The following is a 21,476-nucleotide window of genomic DNA, read 5'->3' as shown; positions in this document are numbered from 1 at the left end:
ATGCGAAAGAAAGAGGGGGCTTTGCCCTGCCAGATTTAAAGTTGTATTATGAAGCTGCAGCTTTCTGCTGGTTAAAAGATTGGTTACTTCTTGAAGATACGGATGTCTTGGATTTGGAAGGTTTTAATAATGCGTTTGGATGGCATGCATATTTATGGTATGATAAAGCTAAGATAAATAAGGCCTTCAAGAACCATATTGTCAGAAAATCAGTTTTTAATGTCTGGACAAAATATAAAGACTTACTGGAGAATAAAACTCCGAGGTGGCTGTCGCCCCTGGAGGCTAAGGCTCGGAAAAGAGCCAATATGGAGGCCAACTGGCCAAAATATTGGGAGATAATAGAAAAGGATGGTGACAACTGGAAATTGCAGAGTTTAGAAAAGATGAGAGATAAAGTGCGAGACTGGTTACACTATGCTCAGATTAAAGAAGTGTTTAAAAATGACAAAAAGCTAGGATTCCAAGTGGAAAAGTCAAAGTTAGAAACTGAACTGTTAGAACCTAAGACTAAGGTACTTTCAAGAATGTATAACTTGCTGCTGAAATGGAACACACATGACGAAATGGTAAAATCAACAATGATAAAATGGGCGCAGGATATTGGGTATAATATTATGTTTGAAGATTGGGAAAGGTTGTGGACCTCTGGGCTGAACTTCACTGCATGTAATGCGTTGAAGGAAAATGTGATGAAAATGATGTATAGATGGTACATGACCCCTGTTAAACTGGCTAAAATATACCATTCGTCTGATAGCAAATGTTGGAAATGTAAGGAAAATGAAGGAACATTTTTTCACCTCTGGTGGACCTGCCCTAGAGTGAAGGCCTTTTGGGAGAAGATATATAATGAATTAAAAAAGGTGTTTAAATACACCTTTACTAAGAAATCAGAGGCCTTTCTCCTGGGTATTGTCGGCCAGAGTGTGTTAAAAGAGGACAGAACATTCTTTTTGTACGCAACAACAGCAGCAAGAATATTAATTGCCAAGAATTGGAAAACTCAGGAGCTACCCACTGTGGAAGAATGGCAGATGCAACTGATGGACCATATGCAATTAGCCGAGATGACCGGCAGAATTCGAGACCAGGGAGAAGAAAGGATGGAAGAAGACTGGAGGAAATTTAAGATTTATTTACAAAAATATTGTAACTTGGCTGAGTGCTGAATCGGATGCCAGTGCAGACAATTGTCTACCATTAAATTAGATTTAAGGCTGAATTATATGTCAAACCAAATTAAGATTATTAATTAAGATGAGTTAAATGATAATTTGTTTGAAATTAATTTAATAATGATGTAAGTGTATGCGGGAGGTGTGGGGGAGTCCCATGTAACAATTGAGAGATGTTAAATGGACAATGATAAGTGCTTATCTAATATATGCTTTATTTGAAAACTTTAATAAATATATTATAAAAAAAAAAAATAACCTGAAGCACCACTTTAGCTAATGGGGCCTCCTGCTGCTGCCGCGCCACCGGAGCACGATCTCTGTTCTCATCCTGAAGCAAAGTTCTTAACCCGAGGTATTATTTCTGGGTTAGTGGAGTCTGTAACCTGAAGCGTATGAAACCTGAAGTGTATGTAACCCGAGGTACCACTGTACATGAGTTTGAACTAGTTGACCCTTGAGGCCCCTTGTAACTCTATGATTCCATGATTCTGTCCGCAGCAGCAAAGTGTTAACTATGCCTGAATACAACACAGGATCCTCCCTGGAAAAATTCCACAAAGATGCAGGTTGTGCATAATTTCTCTCTCTCTGTGACAGTCATACCTCGGGTTACAGACGCTTCAGGTTGCGCTTTTTCAGGTTACAGAGCTGCCGAAACCCGGAGGTATCGGAACGGGTTATTTCTGGGTTTCGGGGGTCGCGCATGTACAGGAGCGCGAAATTGCGCTTTGGGCATGCGCAGAAGCGCTGAATCACAACCCGTGCATGCGCAGACGCGCCGCTGCGGGTTGCAAACATGCTTCCCGCACAGATCACGTTTGCAACCAGAGCGTCCACTGTATACACAGTGTGGAAAGTAGTTGTGTGAACGCACTGACTGCACCAGAAGCAGTGGAACAAGTCCTTTCCCCCTAACCCGCCACACCCGGCCAGTCTGTGCTCGGTGATGTCTCCATCCCAGCCCCGGGCTGGACCGTTCTTTGAAGCGCCTCTCCCAGCAATGGGCAAGGCCTGGTAGGCTGCAAGTCCAAAGGGCTGTTTATTCAAGGATGCAAAGTGATGAGCAGGCAGAGCTTGGGGAGACAAGGACAGTTTGCTTAGGCCTTGTGCAATGTTTGTCCCCGGTCACTGATCAACCAACTTTATTCTGGAGGAGCTTCAAAAAAACCAACCTCCCCCCCTCCCCTCTCAGAGGAAATCTCTAGGCACCAAGCTGGGTCTTGGCTGGGGGGGAGGAGAAGACACTGCTGGTTTATAACTAAGATCCATCAGTGTGGCTTCCTGATAAATACTCCTTTCTGAGCACTATCAATCAACCCTGGAACATGTGAGGGGTGTATAACAACAGGGGCTGCTTGAGAGCATCCAGTATGCCACTTTGTCAACCTGATGCCTTCCAGATGTTTTGGACTACAACTCCCATCAGCTGGGGCTGATGGGAGTTGTAGTCCAAAACATCTGGAAGGCACCAGGCTGACAAAGGCCATAATATGTTTTTCTAGGGAGCGACACATTTCAGGGATTAGGGGGAAAAACTTTCTCCTCCAAGCAATGCGGCTTCCAGGCAGCCCAGACACATTACTTTTTCAGATATTAACAACTGTTCTCAGATTTTATTGCTATTGTTATTATAAGGTTGCCAGCTGACCAGGAAAAAGAAAAGCTATTTAAGCCTCCTGCTTCAGACAGCAGTTTGATCTCGAGATATGAGCAAATGTAGCTTTTCACTGTGATAGGAATTTTGAGGTCTTAGATATATGGCAATGTTCATAACCGCACGTACATAGATCAGCACAGGAAGACCGACCTGAAGCCATTTTGATTCCTAAACTGGGCAAATGTTTTCTCTGCAAGGTCAAAGTGGAAAAGCCTCCCCATTGTCTTTTCCTTCACAAATCCTGTCTTAAGGGTATGTCTGTGTTTGAATAGGGTGTGAGCATGTGACATGGCCTAGGAACTAAGTATTTATCATTACAAAAGATTGGCCAGGCTACCTAGGAAATCCAATCAAGTAACCTGCCAGACAGGAGATAAACAAGGACAGGAGAAAAACAACATTCTAATTTCTGTTTAGACCGCCTTTTCTGTGATGTAGGTATGATGTATCTGAGGGGTGGTCTTAGGTTACACCCCACTGTGATGTATGTATGATGTTACTGGGGGTGGTCTTGATCTACAGGGTGGCAATTTCAAAAGTCTTTATAAGGCCTTGCGGCCATTTTTCTGGGACTCCCTCCTCCTCTCCTGCGGGTGAGGGGAGCACCCTGTTGCAACAGTTCAATAAAGATCAAGCTTACTAGCTGCTTTGCTTCTCAATATTCTCTGGTTGGCCTCTGTTATTCTCTCCTACCATTAGGGAACCTATGTAAGGACTCTATATGGGCTCTTGGATACCCCATTAGGGAAAAGGGCAATTTTTGTTTACAACATCACCCAGCGTTAAGGGAACTATGAACTTCCCCTGATTCCTGTAGCTGCAGCTTTTGTTTCAAAAAAGAAAAGAAGTTGGCAACCTTCCAGTTGTGGGCGATCGCTTGTCTGTGTTATTTACTCATTTCCCCTTTTCTGAATCTCGCCTTTCCACCCAGAATGGGAGCAGACACACAGGAGGTCAGGAAATGTTGCCCTGATTCCACGTGGGCTTGAAGAGCGTTGAAAAGACTTTTATTCCAAGATCAAGGCGACAGCCCCATAAATTTTGCAATGCAATGGAGAGTGAGAAACCAGTTTGGTTTGCTACTGATGGTGCTCATCAGTACACACACACAAATACCCACCCACTCTGTACCCACCAATCCCCTCACACGCCCTCCCCTCTCTCCTGCTACGGGGATAAAAATTGTGACTTCCTTTCTACAGCGGAGAAGGGATGCTTTGGGGTGTTCAATGTGGCGACAGCACAAAATAACTTGAGATGGAACCTCTCCTGCAGCCTCACCACCTTAAAAAAGGTCTATGCCTGGGGTGGCGAGTGGCGCTGTGGTCTAAACCACAGAGCCTAGGGCTTGTCGATCAGAAGGTCGGCAGTTCGAATCCCTGCGACGGGGTGAGCTCCCGTTGCTCGGTCCCTGCTCCTGCTAACCTAGCTCCACAAGACGCACCAGACCATAAGACGCGCCTAGTTTTTAGAGGAGGAAAACAAGAAACAAAAATTCTGAATGAAACAGTGGATGTATGATTTTTGTGGTTCATGCTGTGGCCACAGACATGTGATTTGATGGTGAGTTTGGGGTAGCCCAATGCAAAAATCCTGAGGATCCATGTGGATCCGTGCTTTGTAACCACGTTTTTGTGCCATTACAGCCCCACGCAACAGTGAGTGCGTGATTTTTTTGGTGCAGGCTGTAGCATGGACATGCTATGTGATCTGATGGTGAATTTGGGGTGACACAATGCAAAAATCCTGAGGATCCATGGGCTTTTACCTCTCCCCTCCCAGGCAGCCTCCTTTATCTCTAGTGCCAATCAGCTGCTTCCTTTCAACACTCCCTTCCCTCTTGTTTGCCTTAGTGTCTTTTCCTTAGCTGGAACAGTTTTTTGCTCCTCCTTTTCTTCTAATTTCTCTCCTCATTGCTTTAGTCTTCCTGTCTCCTCTCCTTGCAAGTTTGCTGTCTTTACCTCCCCCCTCCCAAGCAGCCTCCTTTATTGCTAGCGTCCCTTATCTCCCTCCCCGATTGCTTGCCGATTAGCGGCTTTGTTTCAACACCCACTTCCCTCTTTCAAAAAAAAAAAAAGCATGATCTGTTTTTCTCCCTGGGCAATTCGACTCCAGGGACCACACAGTCGCTCCATAAGATGCACTGACATTTCCCCTTACTTTTTAGGAAGAAAAAAGTGCGTCTTATGGAGCGAGCGAAAAATACGGTATCTATGTTGGATATTCTCTCTCTGTGTGTGAGAATCATTTGTTCCAGAAACAGAGAAGAAGATTCAAGAAGCAGCAGAAGGCTGAGATTGTTTTGTCTATGCAAGGACATTTTCTGTGGGAACTGCTCTTTGGACTTGCTCAGTGTGACAGGAAGTACTGCTAACAATGGTTTTGTGTAACTTGTTGAGAGTCTCTCGCTTGTGTCTTGCAGAGAGAGAAGCAGAGGAGAGAGACTTGGACTTGTTGAAGTCTAAGCCTGCCTTGACCACGGCAGTGGTGAATGTCTGTATATATTTGCTACTGATATACATTTTGTGCCTGTCAAGTAAACCTCTACACTTGACCGAATCTTTATGTGTTTATTGCCTATTGTGTGTACCTTCAACCCCGAAGATGGATATTGGCACATACGCACAGCGAAAGTGATGCCAGACCCAATCCTTCTAAATCGGGCATCCCCAAACTCGGCCCTCCAGCTGTTTTGGGACTACAATTCCCACCATTCCTGACCACTGGTCCTGTTAGCTAGGGATGATGGGAGTTGTAGTCCCAAAACATCTGGAGGGCTGAGTTGGGGGTGCCTGTTCTAAATCATTCATCAGAGGTCGATGGATTGATCCAACAATCTAAGCCCACCACCCTCCAAAGTCCAACTTGGAAAAGTGGGTTGGGACCATTCACCTGTCCATCACCTAATGTCACAATGACATCAGGCAAATGACACCTATTTCAGGCTGTGTACATACTAGACTTCAAACACGTTGAAAGTATATTCTTTGCCTCAAAGAATTGTGGGTGCAGTAGTTTACTCCTCACAGGGTTACAATTCTCAGCAAATGTGCTTTAAAGGTCTAGTGCATATACACAGACCTGAGTTCAGGAGCAGGTTGCTCTAAGTGACGACCAGGTGATTGGCAGTTGCAGCAGCCTTCTTTGAAGATGCTTCGCATTAGGAGTGCACCATCAGAAGAGGTTAGCTCTTGATCAGGATTAATGGGAAACCCTTTGCAGTCTCTGCAGAAGGAAAAAATAAAAACAGAGCATTTTCCCCTCTGCAGAGGAAGTGGATTGAAATCAAAGCTGTGTCTTCCAACTTGCATGGATGCACCGGGGAATTCCTAACACAACAACAAAGTTCAAAGAAATGTGCATTTTGAGGGATGGTTGTGTTTCGGTTCATTCCTGCATCTACAGGGGTTGGCTAGATGACTCTCGGGGACCCTGACAACTCTGTGGTTCTATGTATTGTTTTGCAAAGTGTGAATTAGGCAAGTTCACTTTTAAATGCAAACCGAATCAAATTTCTCTCCCATCTCTGTTTCAGGGATCTGGGGGAAAGGCTGGATTTTGTACGTTTGTCAACTTAAAATGGTTAGTCCAACCTCACTCTGTTTCTCTAGAATACATGCACACATGGTCTCCGATGCAATCTGAGAATTCACTCCTGCGACTTTCAAAGCTGTATTGTGAGAGAAGAGGATGGGGTGTGTCCTTTGAAGCTCAAACAACTTCGGAGTCTGACCTTGTGAAAATCTGAACGCACATGAAATACCTTGCGGGAGGGGAGAAGAGAGAAAGAAATAGTTTTGCTGATGGGGCAACTTCAGGAAATTGCTTGAAAACTTGGGAAGGGGGAAGGAACCCAAATCACAATTCTTCCTGCCCCATGATGAAACCTTTGGAAGAAAACCTAATCAATAAACAGATAACCATTGCAATAACAATCGAGATTACAGAGCGAGGAATCTTCTGTTTATTTGAGGGTAATAAATGATTCCAATAAATGCATAACAAAAAAATAGAAAATGGAGGAGCCGAGGAGAGGTGTGGCCATGCAGCTCTGCCTCCTCCTCCCAGATTTTCCTGCACCTGGAGAGAAATAGATGTTCCTCCACTGCAACCTGCTGGCGGTGGAGAGTCATATGCAGATCTCCCTTCCAAACAGAGGTGTGCGTTGGTGGGGAAGGGGTGGATTCAGGCAGATCCGTCGCTGGAAAACGTCGCCTTGACTTTGTCCTTCACCTGCTGGAATCTTTCAGAGAGCCAGTTCCTGCCAACGGGAAGGCAACAGTGAAGGAGCCCTGCCGCCCTCGCCAGGGTCTGTGCAAGGCACGGCACTTGCTCGAGATGGGCACCCTCCCCCCTCCCACCCCCACGCTACCCCTCCTCCTCTCCCCCTTCCCCCAATTGGCTGTTAAAACAGTTCTGCCCCCTCTAATGAGGAAAATAAGGGAGGAAATTTTTCAGGGATGATTCACATCCTGGCCGGCACTTTCTTGATCTCCTGCCCTCGGGCAGAAGATATAGAAGCATGATTAGTCGCACCAACAGGGTAAAGAACAGCTTCTATCCGTGGGCTGTTAGGCTGCTGAATGAAAAGATAACAACAGGGCAACTGACTTTCGGGTTTGGTGGGTGTGCGTCAGTAAACAAGGGGAATTAAGACTAAGAGAGCTGAGTGGGGGGTGCTTGTGTAATCTCACTGCATACAAGCTGTACAAGTGACAATAAAGTATTTCAATAATGCAGTGGCGGCGGCGGCGGCCTCCTGACGTCTGCCTTGCCCCCTTCAATAATAATAATAATAATAATAATAATAATAATAATAATAATAATAATAATTTATTTTTACCCCGCCCATCTGGCTGGGTTTCCCCAGCCACTCTGGGCGGCTTCCACAAAGACCAAAAATACACTAAGATGACACACATTAAAAACTTCCCTGAACAGGGCTGCCTTAAGATGTCTTCTGAATGTCAGGTAGTTGTTTATCTCTTCGACATCTGATGGGAGGGCGTTCCACAGGGCGGGCGCCACCACCGAGAAGGCCCTCTGCCTTCTCTACCTTGCTCAGAGGTGAGCGGGGTTCTTCTTCAGGGGGAGGCATTCTGGGGGTAAGGGGGCCCGGCGGGGAGCACCTACATCACCACCAGCCCCCAAGAGTGTCTGAAACGAATTTCTAGCTGCCGTGGCAAAGGGGCAGTGACTGGGGAGAGTGCTTTTTCACCCTGCCACATTCTGTCCCGTTCTGCTATCTCCACCTACTGGTGGCTGGAGGAACTGTTGTTTCTCTTGAATACCCGTCGAGATTGGGGAAAGATGTTGCTCTCTGCAGATCCTTGCTACCACTGTGGCCCCTTTTCCTTTGCAACCCCCCCCCACCGCAGAAATGCAGGGCCTGATGCCTTCTAGCCAATCTAGCCAGAATCTAGTTGGAGCCCAACTTTGCACTCTGAGAGAGGAAATATAAGAACCCGCCTTATATGTAGTCTGAATCTTGGTCTATCTAGCTCAATATGGTCTACTCAGACTGGCAGAGGTTCTCCGGGGCTTCAGACAGTGGCCATTCCTAGCCTTTCTCTGGAAATGCTAAGTGTCAGACCTTCTGCATGCAGAGCCACTAAGCTACAACCCACAGGAGCTTTCGGGTTCCTTCTGGGCCTTAATGAGAATTGGTGAAAAGACATAATTCAGATTCATCAAGGAGCATGACTTTGTTGTTGTTGGAGCTTCTTTTTATGCCATCCCACTTTCTAAGTAGAAGAGTTTGGATTTGATATCCAGCTTTATCACTACCCTAAGGAGTCTCAAAGCGGCTAACATTCTCCTTTCCCTTCCTCCCCCACAACAAACACTCTGTGAGGTGAGTGGGGCTGAGAGACTTCAGAGAAGTGTGACTGGCCCAAGGTCACCCAGCAGCTGCATGTGGAGGAGCAGGGAATTGAACCCTATTCAGCAGATTATGAGTCCACAGCTCTTAACCACTACACCACACTGGCTCTCTATTCAAGTAGTTAGGTGAGATATTTTGCTAGGCTAGGGGGCTCAGGGCAGGTTCCGTGGCGCACAAAACTCTGTTTGCTTCATGCGTCTCAGCAGTTGCCCCCTCTGAAGTTTTGCCCACACTATGGCTCTGAGGCACATTTGACGCGCACCCTTTCCCTCAAAGAATTCTGGGCACTGTAGTTTATCCCTCAGAGAGTTAGAATTCCCAGCAACCATTAACAAACTGCAATGCCCAGAATTCTTTTTTTGGACTGGGAGAATTCTGTGCGTACACAGCCCTGGGTTTCAGGCCTTGCAAGAAAGCCACCGGAAATTCACCTGGCTTTGGTGATCGGCTCACTGTTGTGGAACTCCTGGAAAGCTGTTTTGGTCTTCTCTCCAGCGGTGTCAATAAAAGTCTGAACATTGCGCTGGAAGTTCTCGAACCTTTGAGTCAGGGAGGGCTCTGTTGGCTCAACCTCAGTGGAGTCTTAGAGAAAGCAAAGAGAACAGCGGCAAAGACAGTGAGAAATGGATTGCATAGCTTGGAAACTAAACATATCTGATTTTGCAATATTCCCCAACTGCCCTCTTTCCTCCTTCTGTTCTCTGATTCAACCATCTCTTTTCTTTCCCTGGTTGGCCGTAAACACGTCCTTGTGTTGCATCTTCATCAACATGTATGATTCAAGTGAACCAAGGTTATGCAAAACTGCCCCAAGCTAACCTTGGTTAGTATGGCTCAATCACATCTTATGTGTAATTAGCTAGCGTGGTTTCAACCTTGCATGGTTGAACCAAGTTTCAATTGAACCAGGGTATGCAAAACTGCTAAAAACTAACCTCGGTTAGTTAGGGCTGCCATATTTTGAAGAGCAAAAAAGAGGACACATTTGCCAACTTCTACTTTTAACTATGGATTGCCATGATGACACTCATTTTTAATACCCCTACTATATGTAGGCTATAGAAGCTGTGATATATTGTTAGTATTCCTGTTCTTAACGTCCAACAATTCCCATATAAATTTTGATTCTTGCCAGTGCTATAGTATCTCAAACCTTCCTAATGGCAAACCCCCCTGCACAACAAAAGGATGCATAAAGATACCTAAATTTAAAAGTAAGGAAGAATGTATCCTGCCCACATAGTAAAAAACATGCTTTTTAATGTCCATGCCCTAGTTCAAAAGCCACTTTAAAATCCACGACCGTTGGGAACAGTAAGCAAAGGGAGAGGGGAATGTAAAGGACAGAACAGAAATATAAAATGGCAACCTGGACTGCGGGGGCGAAGCAGTTGCTTCTATACCTTCAAAATACACCTGTGCTCCTACAACTCTGAGCCACCGTAGCATTAAAGAGAGATGCCTCCTCTATTTCTTTTTAGGATGCACAGATTGGGGGACAAACACCTGCATTTGATATGGGCAAACATGGAAAATAACCACAAGGAAGGAGGGGAGAGAGAGGAGAGACAGAACATGCAATCGACTGAGACAACACGTAGCGCTAGGAAGCCCTAACCTTGGTTACAGCCGGCGCAGATGTAAAGCTGAGCCATGGTTAAGGCTGACAAGGGAAGGGAGGGTCATTCATGTCAAAGTGCTGAGAAGGAGACAAGAGGCGGAGCCTGAGCTCTCCCAAACTCTTAACCAGGGTTAAGGTATCAACCATTAAACCATTAAACCATTAGCCTTTGGCGTTGGGCCATGGGGCTACTGTATTACCCCAAGGGAAGCAAAGTGGTGTGTATGGCTGCTACCTCTATGGTCTAGTTTTCTCCTCTGGAAGAGAGAGAGAGCATCCAGGAGATGGGGCAGTCTACCTGGTTATGGCTCTGCATTCTAGATTTGAGGCAAGAAGTACCAGCTAAAGGAGCCTGGAAGAGCTGCTGTTCCACTCAGCCAGAGTGGAAGCTGGGATGGAGCAAAGACAGGGAGGTACTCCAGACACACAGAGAAGTGTGACTGGGGACCCCTCTGCTCTTTCTAAACCCACGACAGTCGAGCATAAGGGGGAGGTTGGATTGCAGCCTGTGTGTTTTGATTCATGAAACAAACAGGATTCCTCTCATAAAGCGCACACCACAAAACTCCAAAATGGGAAATCGTTTTGATTTTGATTTCTTTAAACCTGCGATCTCTAAGGTTCCTCCTGCTACCTGTTAGATACGTGCAACAGCAGGGATCGTTCAGTTTGCGACTTAAGGGTTAATTCTGACGCTAGCAAGCAAGCCAAAAAAGGAACTGGTGGAGGTGTTGCTTAGCAACTAAAGGTAGTGGCATGCTCTTTGCTGAGATAGCACATGCTGTGATTGGCTGTGAAGTTCTGGAGGAGCTTTCCTCTGTATGTTCAGCTGAATGTCTTCCTGCCCTGCACAAGGCCTGAACTAAGAAACACCCCACACACAAAAAACACCCCTCTCTAGTTCTTTCTCCTCAAACTATACAGTGTTTTGTTCTGTTTTCCTCAGTAAAGTTTTACCAAGTCTTTTCTCATTGTATAAGTGACTTTGCTAACACTCTCCAGATCATGTCCCCCCCCAGCCCACCTCCCCCTCTTATTTTTAAGCCTCTGTTGCTTCCAAGCCTCACACCCACTGAACATCAATGCCTAACACAGATCCTGCCCACAATCTTGGCCAGCTGCAGATCCAAACCCGGCACTGATGGGAAGCCAAATGTTCTTTGGCCGGGGGGGGGGGGGGAAAGTGTTGGTGCTTTCATATGAGAGCGAAAAAATTACGTATGTTTCCCAGCTGCAGTGATAGGATTTGCACAGACATGTCAAATGGGAAGAACTGTCAGAGGGAGGGGCTTATTTTGAGCCCGGGGTGTGTGTGTCCGGGAGCAGGAAGGTGTGGCAAGGATCCTTTGCCAAACCTGCGCAACTAGAGTTTCCAAATTAGCCAGTGGAAGGCAATAGATGCCGTCTAGCCTGTTCCAGTCGCATTGGTGGCGCTGCATAATGAGCTAAGAAAAGGTTTTCGGCTCCTACCTGTCACAGCAAACAAAGCCATGAGGACCACTGCAACGGAAACCGCAAGCTGCATGGTGTTGGAGGGTTTTATAGTTCCTGGAGGAAAAAAGGAAGGAAGAAAACAAGGGCATATATAGGTGGAACTGGTTAATAACGGTGACAATGGTGTTGAAACACTCATGTGCTGCCTAATGACTGTACCTAAGGTTGCTTCCACATAACTAAGAAATCCTGACCTGTTCTCACAAAATTTGTGTGGAGCTTTGATGCCATCAGTCGTTCATTGAGCATTCATTCTGATTTGCCTGCAGGGAGGTCAGATGACATTGCATCCAGCCAGCTATATCACCTCACATTTCCCAGGGCTTTCCCCATAACTTTCCTTCCAGCAAGAAGTCCAGTTTTGAGAGGTGGGTTTGTTGCACAAGATTAACTTCAGTTGTGCAGCCTGAGTTTGCTGGTACGCAATCAAACCCCATCCAGAACTAGCAACAGTCTGGAAGCACCGTAAGAGGCGCAGGGGCAGGGACTGGTTTAAAAGAAGAGAGAGTTGGCAACCCTTGCTGCAGAAATCTTCCGCACCTTTACCAGGTTCAATACACATTGTAAAATTCTCAGCAAAGCTGCAAATGGCTTCTTTTTCTTTTGCATGTGCTTCTTCACTGCCCTCCCGTCCCGTCTCTGATTCCCCACCTCCACCCAGAAATGGAATGATGTTCTGCCTCCTCTCTTGAAGGACTGCAACAGACGATTGCCACCTGTCACTTGAAAAGGCACCGGTGTGTTTCACAGCTCGCCAGCTGACAGGCAAAGCTTCCCCCCAGAATACTAATGCAGTTATGGAAGGTTCCTTCACCGGCTGAATTTCTGCCTGGTATGAAACTCACGATGGCATGAACTCTCCATTAAGGAAGGTGGAAAGGCAGGGGTCAGTGCAGCCATGTTAGATGACTCATAATAAATCTGAGTCGCTTGCATGGCTGTCTGCTCTTGGTTTAGAAGAGCTTCTGACAGAGATTTTGGGGAGGGGGCATCTCAAAGCTTCACCTGCTTCATGCAGCTGTTAAAGGCATAAAAACACAGGAAGATCCTTTTATACCAGTGGTTCAGTATTGCATACTCTGGCTGGCAGCTGCTTTCCACGGTTGCAGCCTGGATACGTTCTCAGATCCACCTGGAGAGGCCGTGGATGAACCTGGGATTTTATGCATGCAAATCAGGTGTTCTACCACGGCTAGGAAACTGCAGCCCTCTGTTAGTGGCAAAAGCTAAATCAACATCTTGGAAAAAGGAGGCGAAAAGCTCTCTTAGGGTTGCACTTCATTGCCACCTCCCTCTGCCCACTAAACTTTCTGAACCTTGCTCCCCTCTTCTGAGTCTGTAGTCCCGTCTGTTTGCCCCCACACCACTCCCCAATCCTGCATTTTGCTCGGTCTCATGTTCTTAGATTTGCTTCATTTTTTTTTAAAGGCTCTGTTGTTGTTTTTTAGAAGCAACGCAGCAGGCAGTCATTTCACAGGTGAAGCTCTCCCTGGCATGGAGATGCAGCAAAAGCAACAGCTTTCCCTGCTGAATTTCTGTGCAGTAAATTCCCGCTGTTAAAGACGCAGGCCACTCAGAGAGAGAAAGTGCTCCATCTTCGCACACTTCTCATTTAAGATGCCATCGCCAGGGGCTCTGCATTAACGTGCCACGTCTAGATTTTGAAATAATAATAATAATAATAACTTGACTCTAATTTAGTCACTCTGTTTGAATTCCCCTTTCCCCACATGCCAACTGAATCCATTTTTATATTTCCACTTACTTGCAGCTGGGAGTGGAGACGAGAATCCAAGGTGAAATGGGAATTCCTTCCCAGCTGCTCCAGCTGCTCCCTATAAACCTAGCACCCTGCCTCCAACATCCGCCCCTCAGAGGGCAGCAACCTGAGCCTTGCTGCTCTTTCTCCTCCCCTCCGCAATTGGGAGGTTGCTCCATCCCTCCCAGGAATTTAAACCGCAGCCAGGGATGCTGTAAGAAAAGAAGGCGAGTGTGTGTGTGTGCTCGCACATTCCCATTTCCTCAAACTTTAAAGTCACTGGGAAGCTGGGGGTGGGGGAGAGAGAAGGAACCACCTTCCACGCAGCCCAGTTTGCTTGTACTTTTGGTCTGCCTGAGCAGTTTGCAAAAAGGCTGGGGGAAAGAAGAGGCCAGGCTCCCTTCTTGAGGCTTCCCGGATAGGGTTTTGCCTCTAAGATGCTTTCGTGATCTGGAAGGATAAATAGCCCTGAGGCACAGTTAAAGGATAGCTCAGCTGGTTAGAGCATGGTGCTGATAACACGAAGGTCGAAGGTTCGATCCCCCTATGGGATAGCTGCATATTCCTGCATTTCAGGGGGCTGGAGTAAATGATCCTAAAGAGTTCCTCCCAGCTCTACGATTCTATGAATAATAATAATAATTTATTATTTATACCCCGCCCATCTGGCTGGGCTTCCCCAGCCACTCTGGGCGGCTTCCAACAAAATATTAAAATACAGTAATGCATCAAACATTAAAAGCTTCCCTACACAGGGCTGCCTTCATATGTCTTCTAAATGTCTGGTAGTTGTTGTTCTCTTTGACATCTGGTGGGAGGGCGTTCCACAGGGCGGGCGCCACTGCTGAGAAGAGATTATGGTCTCTCAAGTCATATTTCCCCCCAGTTTTTAAGTTCACACATGGAAGCACTTGCGCCTGATTCTCAAAACGCTCCGTTTGTGGGGCTTCCTGAAGGTCTCAGATTTGGAATTTACATTTTCAAAGGCCGTCGTCTGTCTCTAACCTCTAAGGAACGAAAGAGAGTCCAAAACCTTCTGAGGTAGCCTCAAGGCCACCACAATTTGGAAGGCTTCAAAAGAGGAATGGACAAATTCGAGGAAGATAAGGCCATTCAATGGCTACTAGACATGATAGCTATGTTCTGTCTACGCAGTCGGAGACAGTCATCTTTCTGGAAACTGCCGGAGGGGAAACAGCTCTTGTGCTTGCAAGTTTCCCACAGGTATCTGAGTGGCCCCTGTGATATGCTATCGATTGGCCTGATCCTGCAGGCTTTTCTCATGTTCTTTGGGTCAGCAACATGCATAGGATGTGAGTGATGAGACTCAAAAAGGAGGCTCCTTTGCTCAGTCAGAGAGCTCATGTTTTGCAAGCAGAACATCCTGGGTCTAATCCCTGCTACCTTCAATTTTAAAAGAGATGATCAGATAGATAGTGATGATCTTTGCTGTGCTACTGAGATTTGTTAACTGCCTTGAAGACCTTCCTAAAGACAGAGAGCAGATAGGCTGATGAAGCAAGTAAGAATACATAGCCCTGAACACAAAGAGTTGGTTTCTATACTTCAGGGGTATATTCTCACATTGTGTGTTTTCAGCTGCAACTCGGGAAGCTGTCTCCTACTGAGTCAGACCAGATCTTGTTCAATATGGCCTTCTCTGACTGGCAGTGACCATCCAGGATTTGGGGAAAGGAAGGCATTGGGGAGTTTTGTATGTTTTTACTCATCCCTCCTCTCCCCTTCCCCATCCCACAACACATTTAAATGTGTATTTTCTCTAAATGCATGCATTTTTAAAAATGGGAATTCTGATGCCTTCAAACAGCCAAGAATTGCATTGCAGAACAGGAGAAGAGTGAGGTCCAGTGGATTGCTAAAATATATGCCACACATTAGTCCGAGAGGTGCAGGTCAGAAAATATTGTGCAGGAATTCACAAACACCATCTTCCTCAAGCTTCTCTACTCATGACAAATTGGTTTATACAGCATGTTAATTCTATTTTCTGAAGCAGAATCTCCCTTCTTGCTCTTCTTCCTTGGCCTGCCCAGAAGTCAGCAGAACTGGGCAGGTGTCAAGGTGCAGAGCTGTTCTCAGTACCATTCTTCCAAGACTCAGAGCCACTATCCTAGTCCTCATGAGGCAGGCGGTACAACAAGTCTGTAGGCTGCACAGGATGTCATCCCCTTCCCTGGGCAGGGCTGGGGGAGAAACCCGATTCAATTTAAAGTCAAACTTGCCCAATTTGCAATTTCCGAAGCAACACGTGAACTAGAACACAGCCGCCTCTCAAAATTCGGACTTTTCTGAATTTTGTTGTGCTGCTCTCCAGCAGTGACAGCAGAAATGCATCAGTCTAGGTTAAGCGTGCATATGGACATGTATATTCATGACAGTGACATGCAAACATGCATTGCGTTAGGCGAAACTGCTTCCCCAAAGCGTGTCTACAGTACTTGTCAAAACGGCACGCAAATATGTGTTGATTGGGCAAAATTCGCACTAAAATGCTGGAGAATATTCATGAGACTTTTTTAAAAAAACAAAACAAGACTTTCAGATTGCTGCAGAGCTGTGGAATTAAAGAATGGGTGTGTGAGAGAGAGAATCTTTAATTTGTGAATTAAAGATTTGGAAGGTTGAGAAGCTGAGAGAACCAAAAGCTCCCAGAATCTGTGGGGCAATCCTGGGATGTTTTGAAAACTTTCTTCTCTCACTCCCCACCCCCTCTCTCTGTGTGCCTCCATCTGTTTCCCAGAACAGATACTGGGGGTCTTACACAGGCCATAATGCCTGAGGAGTCTCAAAGTTTGAAGCCTTCCCCACAGCTGTCAGTGGTAGTAGAAGCTTCTAGCACATGGGCAGGCAAACTAAGGCCCAGGGGCTGGATCCGACCCAATCGCCTTCTAAATCTGGCCCGGGAATCAGTGTGTTTTTACATGAGTAGAATGTGCCCTTTTATTTAAAATGCTTCTCTGGGTTATTTGTGGCACCTGCCTGGTGTTTTTACATGAGTAGAATGTGTGCTTTTATTTAAAATGCATCTCTGGGTTATTTGTGGGGCATAGGAATTCGTTCTTGTCCCCCTCTTCAAAATATAGTCCGGCCCCCCCAAGGTCTGAGGGACAGTGGACCGGCCCCCTGCTGAAAAAGTTTGCTGACCCCTGTTCTAGCATGTACCCCCAGAAATCTCCCATTATTTTAAAGCAGGCCCTTATTTGTGTCTTATTCACCACAGCATCACACATCTCTCTTTAACAGCCCTTTTGTCTCTAACCTATACAGCTCTGCGGAACAAACAGTCCCGTTCCACAATGTCCCTTTTCTCCCCAGTTTTTGACCTGGCAACCCCACTCATCCGGCCCGGGAGGAGAGGAGGAGCCTGGAGGGGTTATTTGCGTTCATTGCAAAATGTTTGTTCGGAGATCCAAGCCTCCTTCCTTTCCCCTTCCCAGTAACAAAATGCTGAACGACAGTAACCCCCTCCTGGGATCTTTTAGGATTTATTTTATCTCGAGGTCCACATTTTTTAGATAAACAGCCCTGGTTAAGAAATCCTTTGTTTTTGTTGAGAAACTCAACTCTCCCACACCCTTTCTCTTGTGGAATTTTTTTCTTCTTTCTTGCACTGCAGTCCTTAATCTTCACACACACACACACACAAAACACGTTGTATTCTAGAATCAATTGTACACACAGTCTAGATCTATTGCCTAATTTTTGCCCCTGGAAGGTGCTTCTTGGGTCCTATCTCTAGAAATAACAGTCTGACCTTTTGGGGGGGGCAAGGAGACTTCTGAGGTCAAGACAGGAAAACAACCCCAGAGAAAGAGAGATCTGTAAAGGTTTTTAAGGCAACTTCAGCAAAGGGGTGAGCAGAGTTGAGGTGGGGAAAAGACCCACTTTGTAGAGCAGAACAGCCTTCCAAGCGATTGGTAAAACATTTCTGAGCTATTTTCGAGCTCTAGCGCTCGCAGGCAAAATAGCACAACGATATATAACAAGGGGGATTATTTAGCTGCGATTCCTGCGATGCGTAGGGTTGGACTAGTTGGCACCCTTTCAACTCTACAATTCTGTGATAGAAACTGGCTTCATTCTGAGAATAAAAGCTTATTGCAGATTGAGTCTGCATTACCACGTAGCGCAGTCCATTCGAAAAGAGATTAAAACAGATAAGAGTATCAGAAGAGTCCTGCTAGATAAGGCTGATGGCCCCTCCTGGCTGACATGCTGTTCTCAAAGCAGCGACGCAGATGCCTGGGGGGAACTCTCAAGCAAAAGAGCCCTCTCCCCTTCTGGGATTTCCAGCAACTGATATGCAGAAACACTACTGCCAAGACAGTGGGGGCAGAGCATAGCCATTGTGGCTAGCAGCCATCTGTAGCTTTCTCCTCCGTGAAGCTGGTGGTCACCACTGCTTCCTGTGGCAGAGAGTTCCATAGTTTAACTATGCACTGAGTGGGCGGTCCCAGAAATGGGGCGTTCATCCACCCCAATGACCCCGTGTGTAGTCATATGTCCAAGATCGCAGTCACCCTACACCAGTGTGCTGTAGTGGTTAAGAGCGGTGGACTCGTAATCTGGTGAACGGGGTTCGCGTCTCCGCTCCTCCACATGCAGCTGCTGGGTGACCTTGGGCGAGTCACACTTCTTTGAAGTCTCTCAGCCTCACTCACCTCACAGAGTGTTTGTTGTGGGGAAGGAAGGGAAAGGAGAATGTTAGCCGCTTTGAGACTCCTTAGGTAAAGGTAAAGGGACCCCTGACCATTAGGTCCAGTTGTGGCCGACTCTGGGGTTGCGGCGCTCATCTCGCTTTACTGGCCGAGGGAGCCGGCATACAGCTTCCGGGTCATGTGGCCAGCATGACTAAGCCGCTTCTGGCTAACCAGAGCAGCGCATGGAAATGCCGTTTACCTTCCCGCCTATTTATCTACTTGCACTTTGAGGTGCTTTCGAACTGCTAGGTTGGCAGGAGCTGGGACCGAGCAACGGAAGATCACTCTGCTGGGGCGGATTTGAACCGCCTACCTTCTGAACGGCAAGCCCTAGGCTCTGTGGTTTAACCCACAGCGCCACCCGCGTCCCAGCTGGTGAGACTCCTTAGGGTAGTGATAAAGCAGGATATCAAATCCAAACTCCTCCTCCTCCTCCTCCTCTTCTTCTTCTTCCTTCAGCTGGAGCATGTGCAGGGAGGAAGGGACATGAATGACTTAATCAAAGGGAGGGTTTTCAAATGTGTTTCCAGTAACTACACCCATTTGGGTGGGTGACAGGATCTAGAACCAATCTAGATTGACAGCAGCATGCTGAAGATGTGCAAGGACAATTCCGGATTGAGGGGGAAACTACATTTTGTGCTTCAAACAAGTTAGTGTATACAGAGCCTTAGGCACGCTATAATATTTTGGAAATGTGGGCTATCCACAAATTATATGGTTCTTTCCTGTTCATACCACTTAGTGGTAAAACACTGACTAGTATTGCACATGTATGCAGCCACCCAGAACCCTCTCATCAAGGCAGGGAGCTCAAGCAATAGATGGACCACTATATTATTTGCGTATCAGGCCTTATTGTAGACCCGCCAAGTGTCCCTATTTTCCAGGGGCGTCCCTGATTTAGAGAAGCCGTCCCAGTTTCTGATTTCATCCCAGAATGTCCCACTTTTTCTTAGGACGTCCCTATTTTCATTGGATAAATGTTGGGAGGTTACAGAGATAGCCAATCCCTGAGCTGTCTGAAGGCAATCCTGTATAGGGAAGGCTTTTAAAAATGTTTACTGTTTTATTATATACCGGAATGTTGGAAGCTGCCCAGAGTGGCTGGGCAACCCAGTGAGATGTAGGGGGGTATAAACAGTAAAATTATCATTATGGAATGGAACGTCCCTATTTTCATTGGGGAAATGTTGAAGGGTATGTTATCATACAGAGGGCCAGATTGCTAATCTAAAATGCATAACATACCAGAACTGGTCATGAGATTCTCCATTCATTTTAATCAATTAGATAAAGGTAAAGGTACCCCTGACCATTAGGTCCAGTCGTGGACGACTCTGGGATTATGGGACTCAACTCGCTCTATAGGCTGAGGGAGCCGGCATTTGTCCACAGACAGCTTCCGGGTCATGTGGCCAGCATGACTAAGCCACTTCTGGCAAACCAGAGCAGCGCACGGAAACGCCATTTACCTTCCCACCAGAGCAGTACCTATTTATCTACTTGCACTTGACATGTTTTCGAACTGCTAGGTGGGCAGGAGCTGAGACCAAACAATAGGAGCTCACCCCGTCGCAGGGCTTCGAACCGCCGACCTTCTGATCGGCAAGCCCTAATTAATGATAAATCCATTTATCAAGGTAGTTTACAAAATAAAAAAGTCACAAAGCCCATTGAAACAACAACAGAACTAAAACAAAGCATTAAAGCCCAACATGAACAGAAATTTAAAATCATCCACTTCGAAGCAAAGCAGGATAATAGTGTTTTTCTGTCAAAAAACAAAGACGTCGTCAGCAGTTGATTAAATGCAGATGATGAATTGAAGGTTTCGTATTAGAACGGTACAGGCTACTTTCCTGCTTTTTAATTTGTGTGTGTGTGTGTGTGTGTGTGTGTGTGTGTGTGTGTGTGTGTTTTAAATAATCATCACCATTATTATTTTTAAATAAGCCATTTCTTGTCCTTTGGACCTTTTTTTAAAAAAAGACACCTCCCCTCCCCCCGATTCCTAGCTCAGGTTTTCTGCCTGTGTTGCGCAAGCTCCCGAAACACCAGCTGCATCAGTAACCAGCCAACCCCAAGCAAAACACAAAGTCTCTTTTCGAAAGTGCAGCCTCATCGCTTTCCAAGAGAGTCAGCCTGGCGGGGGCCCCGCAGTTTGGAGAGAATGTGCAAGAAAAGTTGCCACAACCATAGAGGTCTGGATTTGCTCAGGGAGCAAAGTCCCACGTGCATGCCTCAGCGTCAGCAGCATGGGACGGGGCAGTGACGTCACAGTGCCCTGCGGCAGTTCTCACGCACAGGTGCCTTGAGGCCCCTATGATTTCCTCCTCGTTCCTTTGCCTACCGCAGGGATTATTTTAGCAGGGGGTGCTTTTTCAAGCTTCCATTTGTCTCCGTGCTGGGAAAAGCTGCCTGTTGAATAAAGCTACAGTCATACCTCAAGTTAAAGGTAAAAGTAAAGGTAAAGGGACCCCTGACCGTTAGGTCCAGTCGTGACCGACTCTGGGGTTGCGGCGCTCATCTCGCTTTACTGGCCGAGGGAGCCGGCGTACAGCTTCCGGGTCATGTGGCCAGCATGACTAAGCCGCTTCTGGCGAACCAGAGCAGCGCACGGAAAGGCCGTTTACCTTCCTGCCAGAGCGGTACCTATTTATCTACTTGCACTTTGACGTGCTTTCGAGCTGCTAGGTTGGCAGGAGCAGGGACAGATAGAAGGAAATGAGTCCTCACACAGCACACAGTTAAACTGTGGAACTCACTGCCACAGGAGAGGTGCAGGTTTCTCATGGACACTTGGAAGGCCACTGTCAGAAGAGAATGCTAGAGAACTAGATATCCTGTCAACCTGACCAAGCAGGGCTCTTCTTATGTTCAACATTGGATATGACCCTGAGTTTCTATCCCCCACCCCGCCAGTTTAAATACAGTTCCCCAGTTTTCGGAATGTTTGCAATTTTTTAAAAAATCACCAAGATTTTAGTGTACGGTTCTTCTATTATCCACATTATCTGCAAGCAGCTTTGCCTGATACAATGGTTTCTTGTATGCTATTTTCAATAATAATAATAATGTGCATTTTTATGCCTGCTTTGTGCCTCCCCAAATATGCATGCTTTTTTTTTTTTTTGCATTATTTGGTTGGAGAACTAC

The 21,476-nt window shown here is 46.4% G+C and overlaps 1 protein-coding gene and 1 long non-coding RNA gene across 2 annotated transcripts; one reads left to right on the top strand and one right to left on the bottom strand.

The window, feature by feature from the left end:
* Positions 1 to 5,552: 5,552 nt before the first annotated feature.
* LOC310769268 lies at positions 5,553 to 6,855 on the top strand. Its single transcript, XR_014551591.1, has 2 exons — positions 5,553 to 5,898; positions 6,374 to 6,855. It is a non-coding gene; the product is annotated as an uncharacterized lncRNA (long non-coding RNA).
* APOC1 (apolipoprotein C1) lies at positions 6,780 to 13,777 on the bottom strand. Its single transcript, XM_083628238.1, has 4 exons — positions 13,603 to 13,777; positions 11,814 to 11,891; positions 9,154 to 9,304; positions 6,780 to 7,099 (listed from the first exon to the last, which is right to left on the bottom strand). The coding sequence occupies exons 2-4, from the start codon at positions 11,866 to 11,868 to the stop codon at positions 7,024 to 7,026; spliced, it is 282 nt and encodes a 93-aa protein (XP_083484364.1). The 5' UTR covers positions 11,869 to 11,891; positions 13,603 to 13,777; the 3' UTR covers positions 6,780 to 7,023.
* Positions 13,778 to 21,476: the final 7,699 nt, after the last annotated feature.

The sequence above is a fragment of the Podarcis filfolensis genome (genome assembly GCF_964270895.1).
Source record: "Podarcis filfolensis genome assembly, chromosome: 8".
NCBI lineage: Eukaryota > Metazoa > Chordata > Lepidosauria > Squamata > Lacertidae > Podarcis > Podarcis filfolensis.
This window is presented reverse-complemented; position numbering and strand designations above follow the sequence as displayed.

Coding starts and splice junctions, on each gene's coding strand:
- APOC1 (XM_083628238.1), bottom strand. CDS start 11,868: ATGCAGCTTGCGGTTTCCGTTGCAGTGGTCCTCATGGCTTTGTTTGCT. Junction 9,305..11,813: donor GGCTTTGTTTGCTGTGACAG/GTAGGAGCCGAA, acceptor GCTTTCTCTAAG/ACTCCACTGAGGTTGAGCCA. Junction 7,100..9,153: donor GAGCCGATCACCAAAGCCAG/GTGAATTTCCGG, acceptor TCCCGTTGGCAG/GAACTGGCTCTCTGAAAGAT.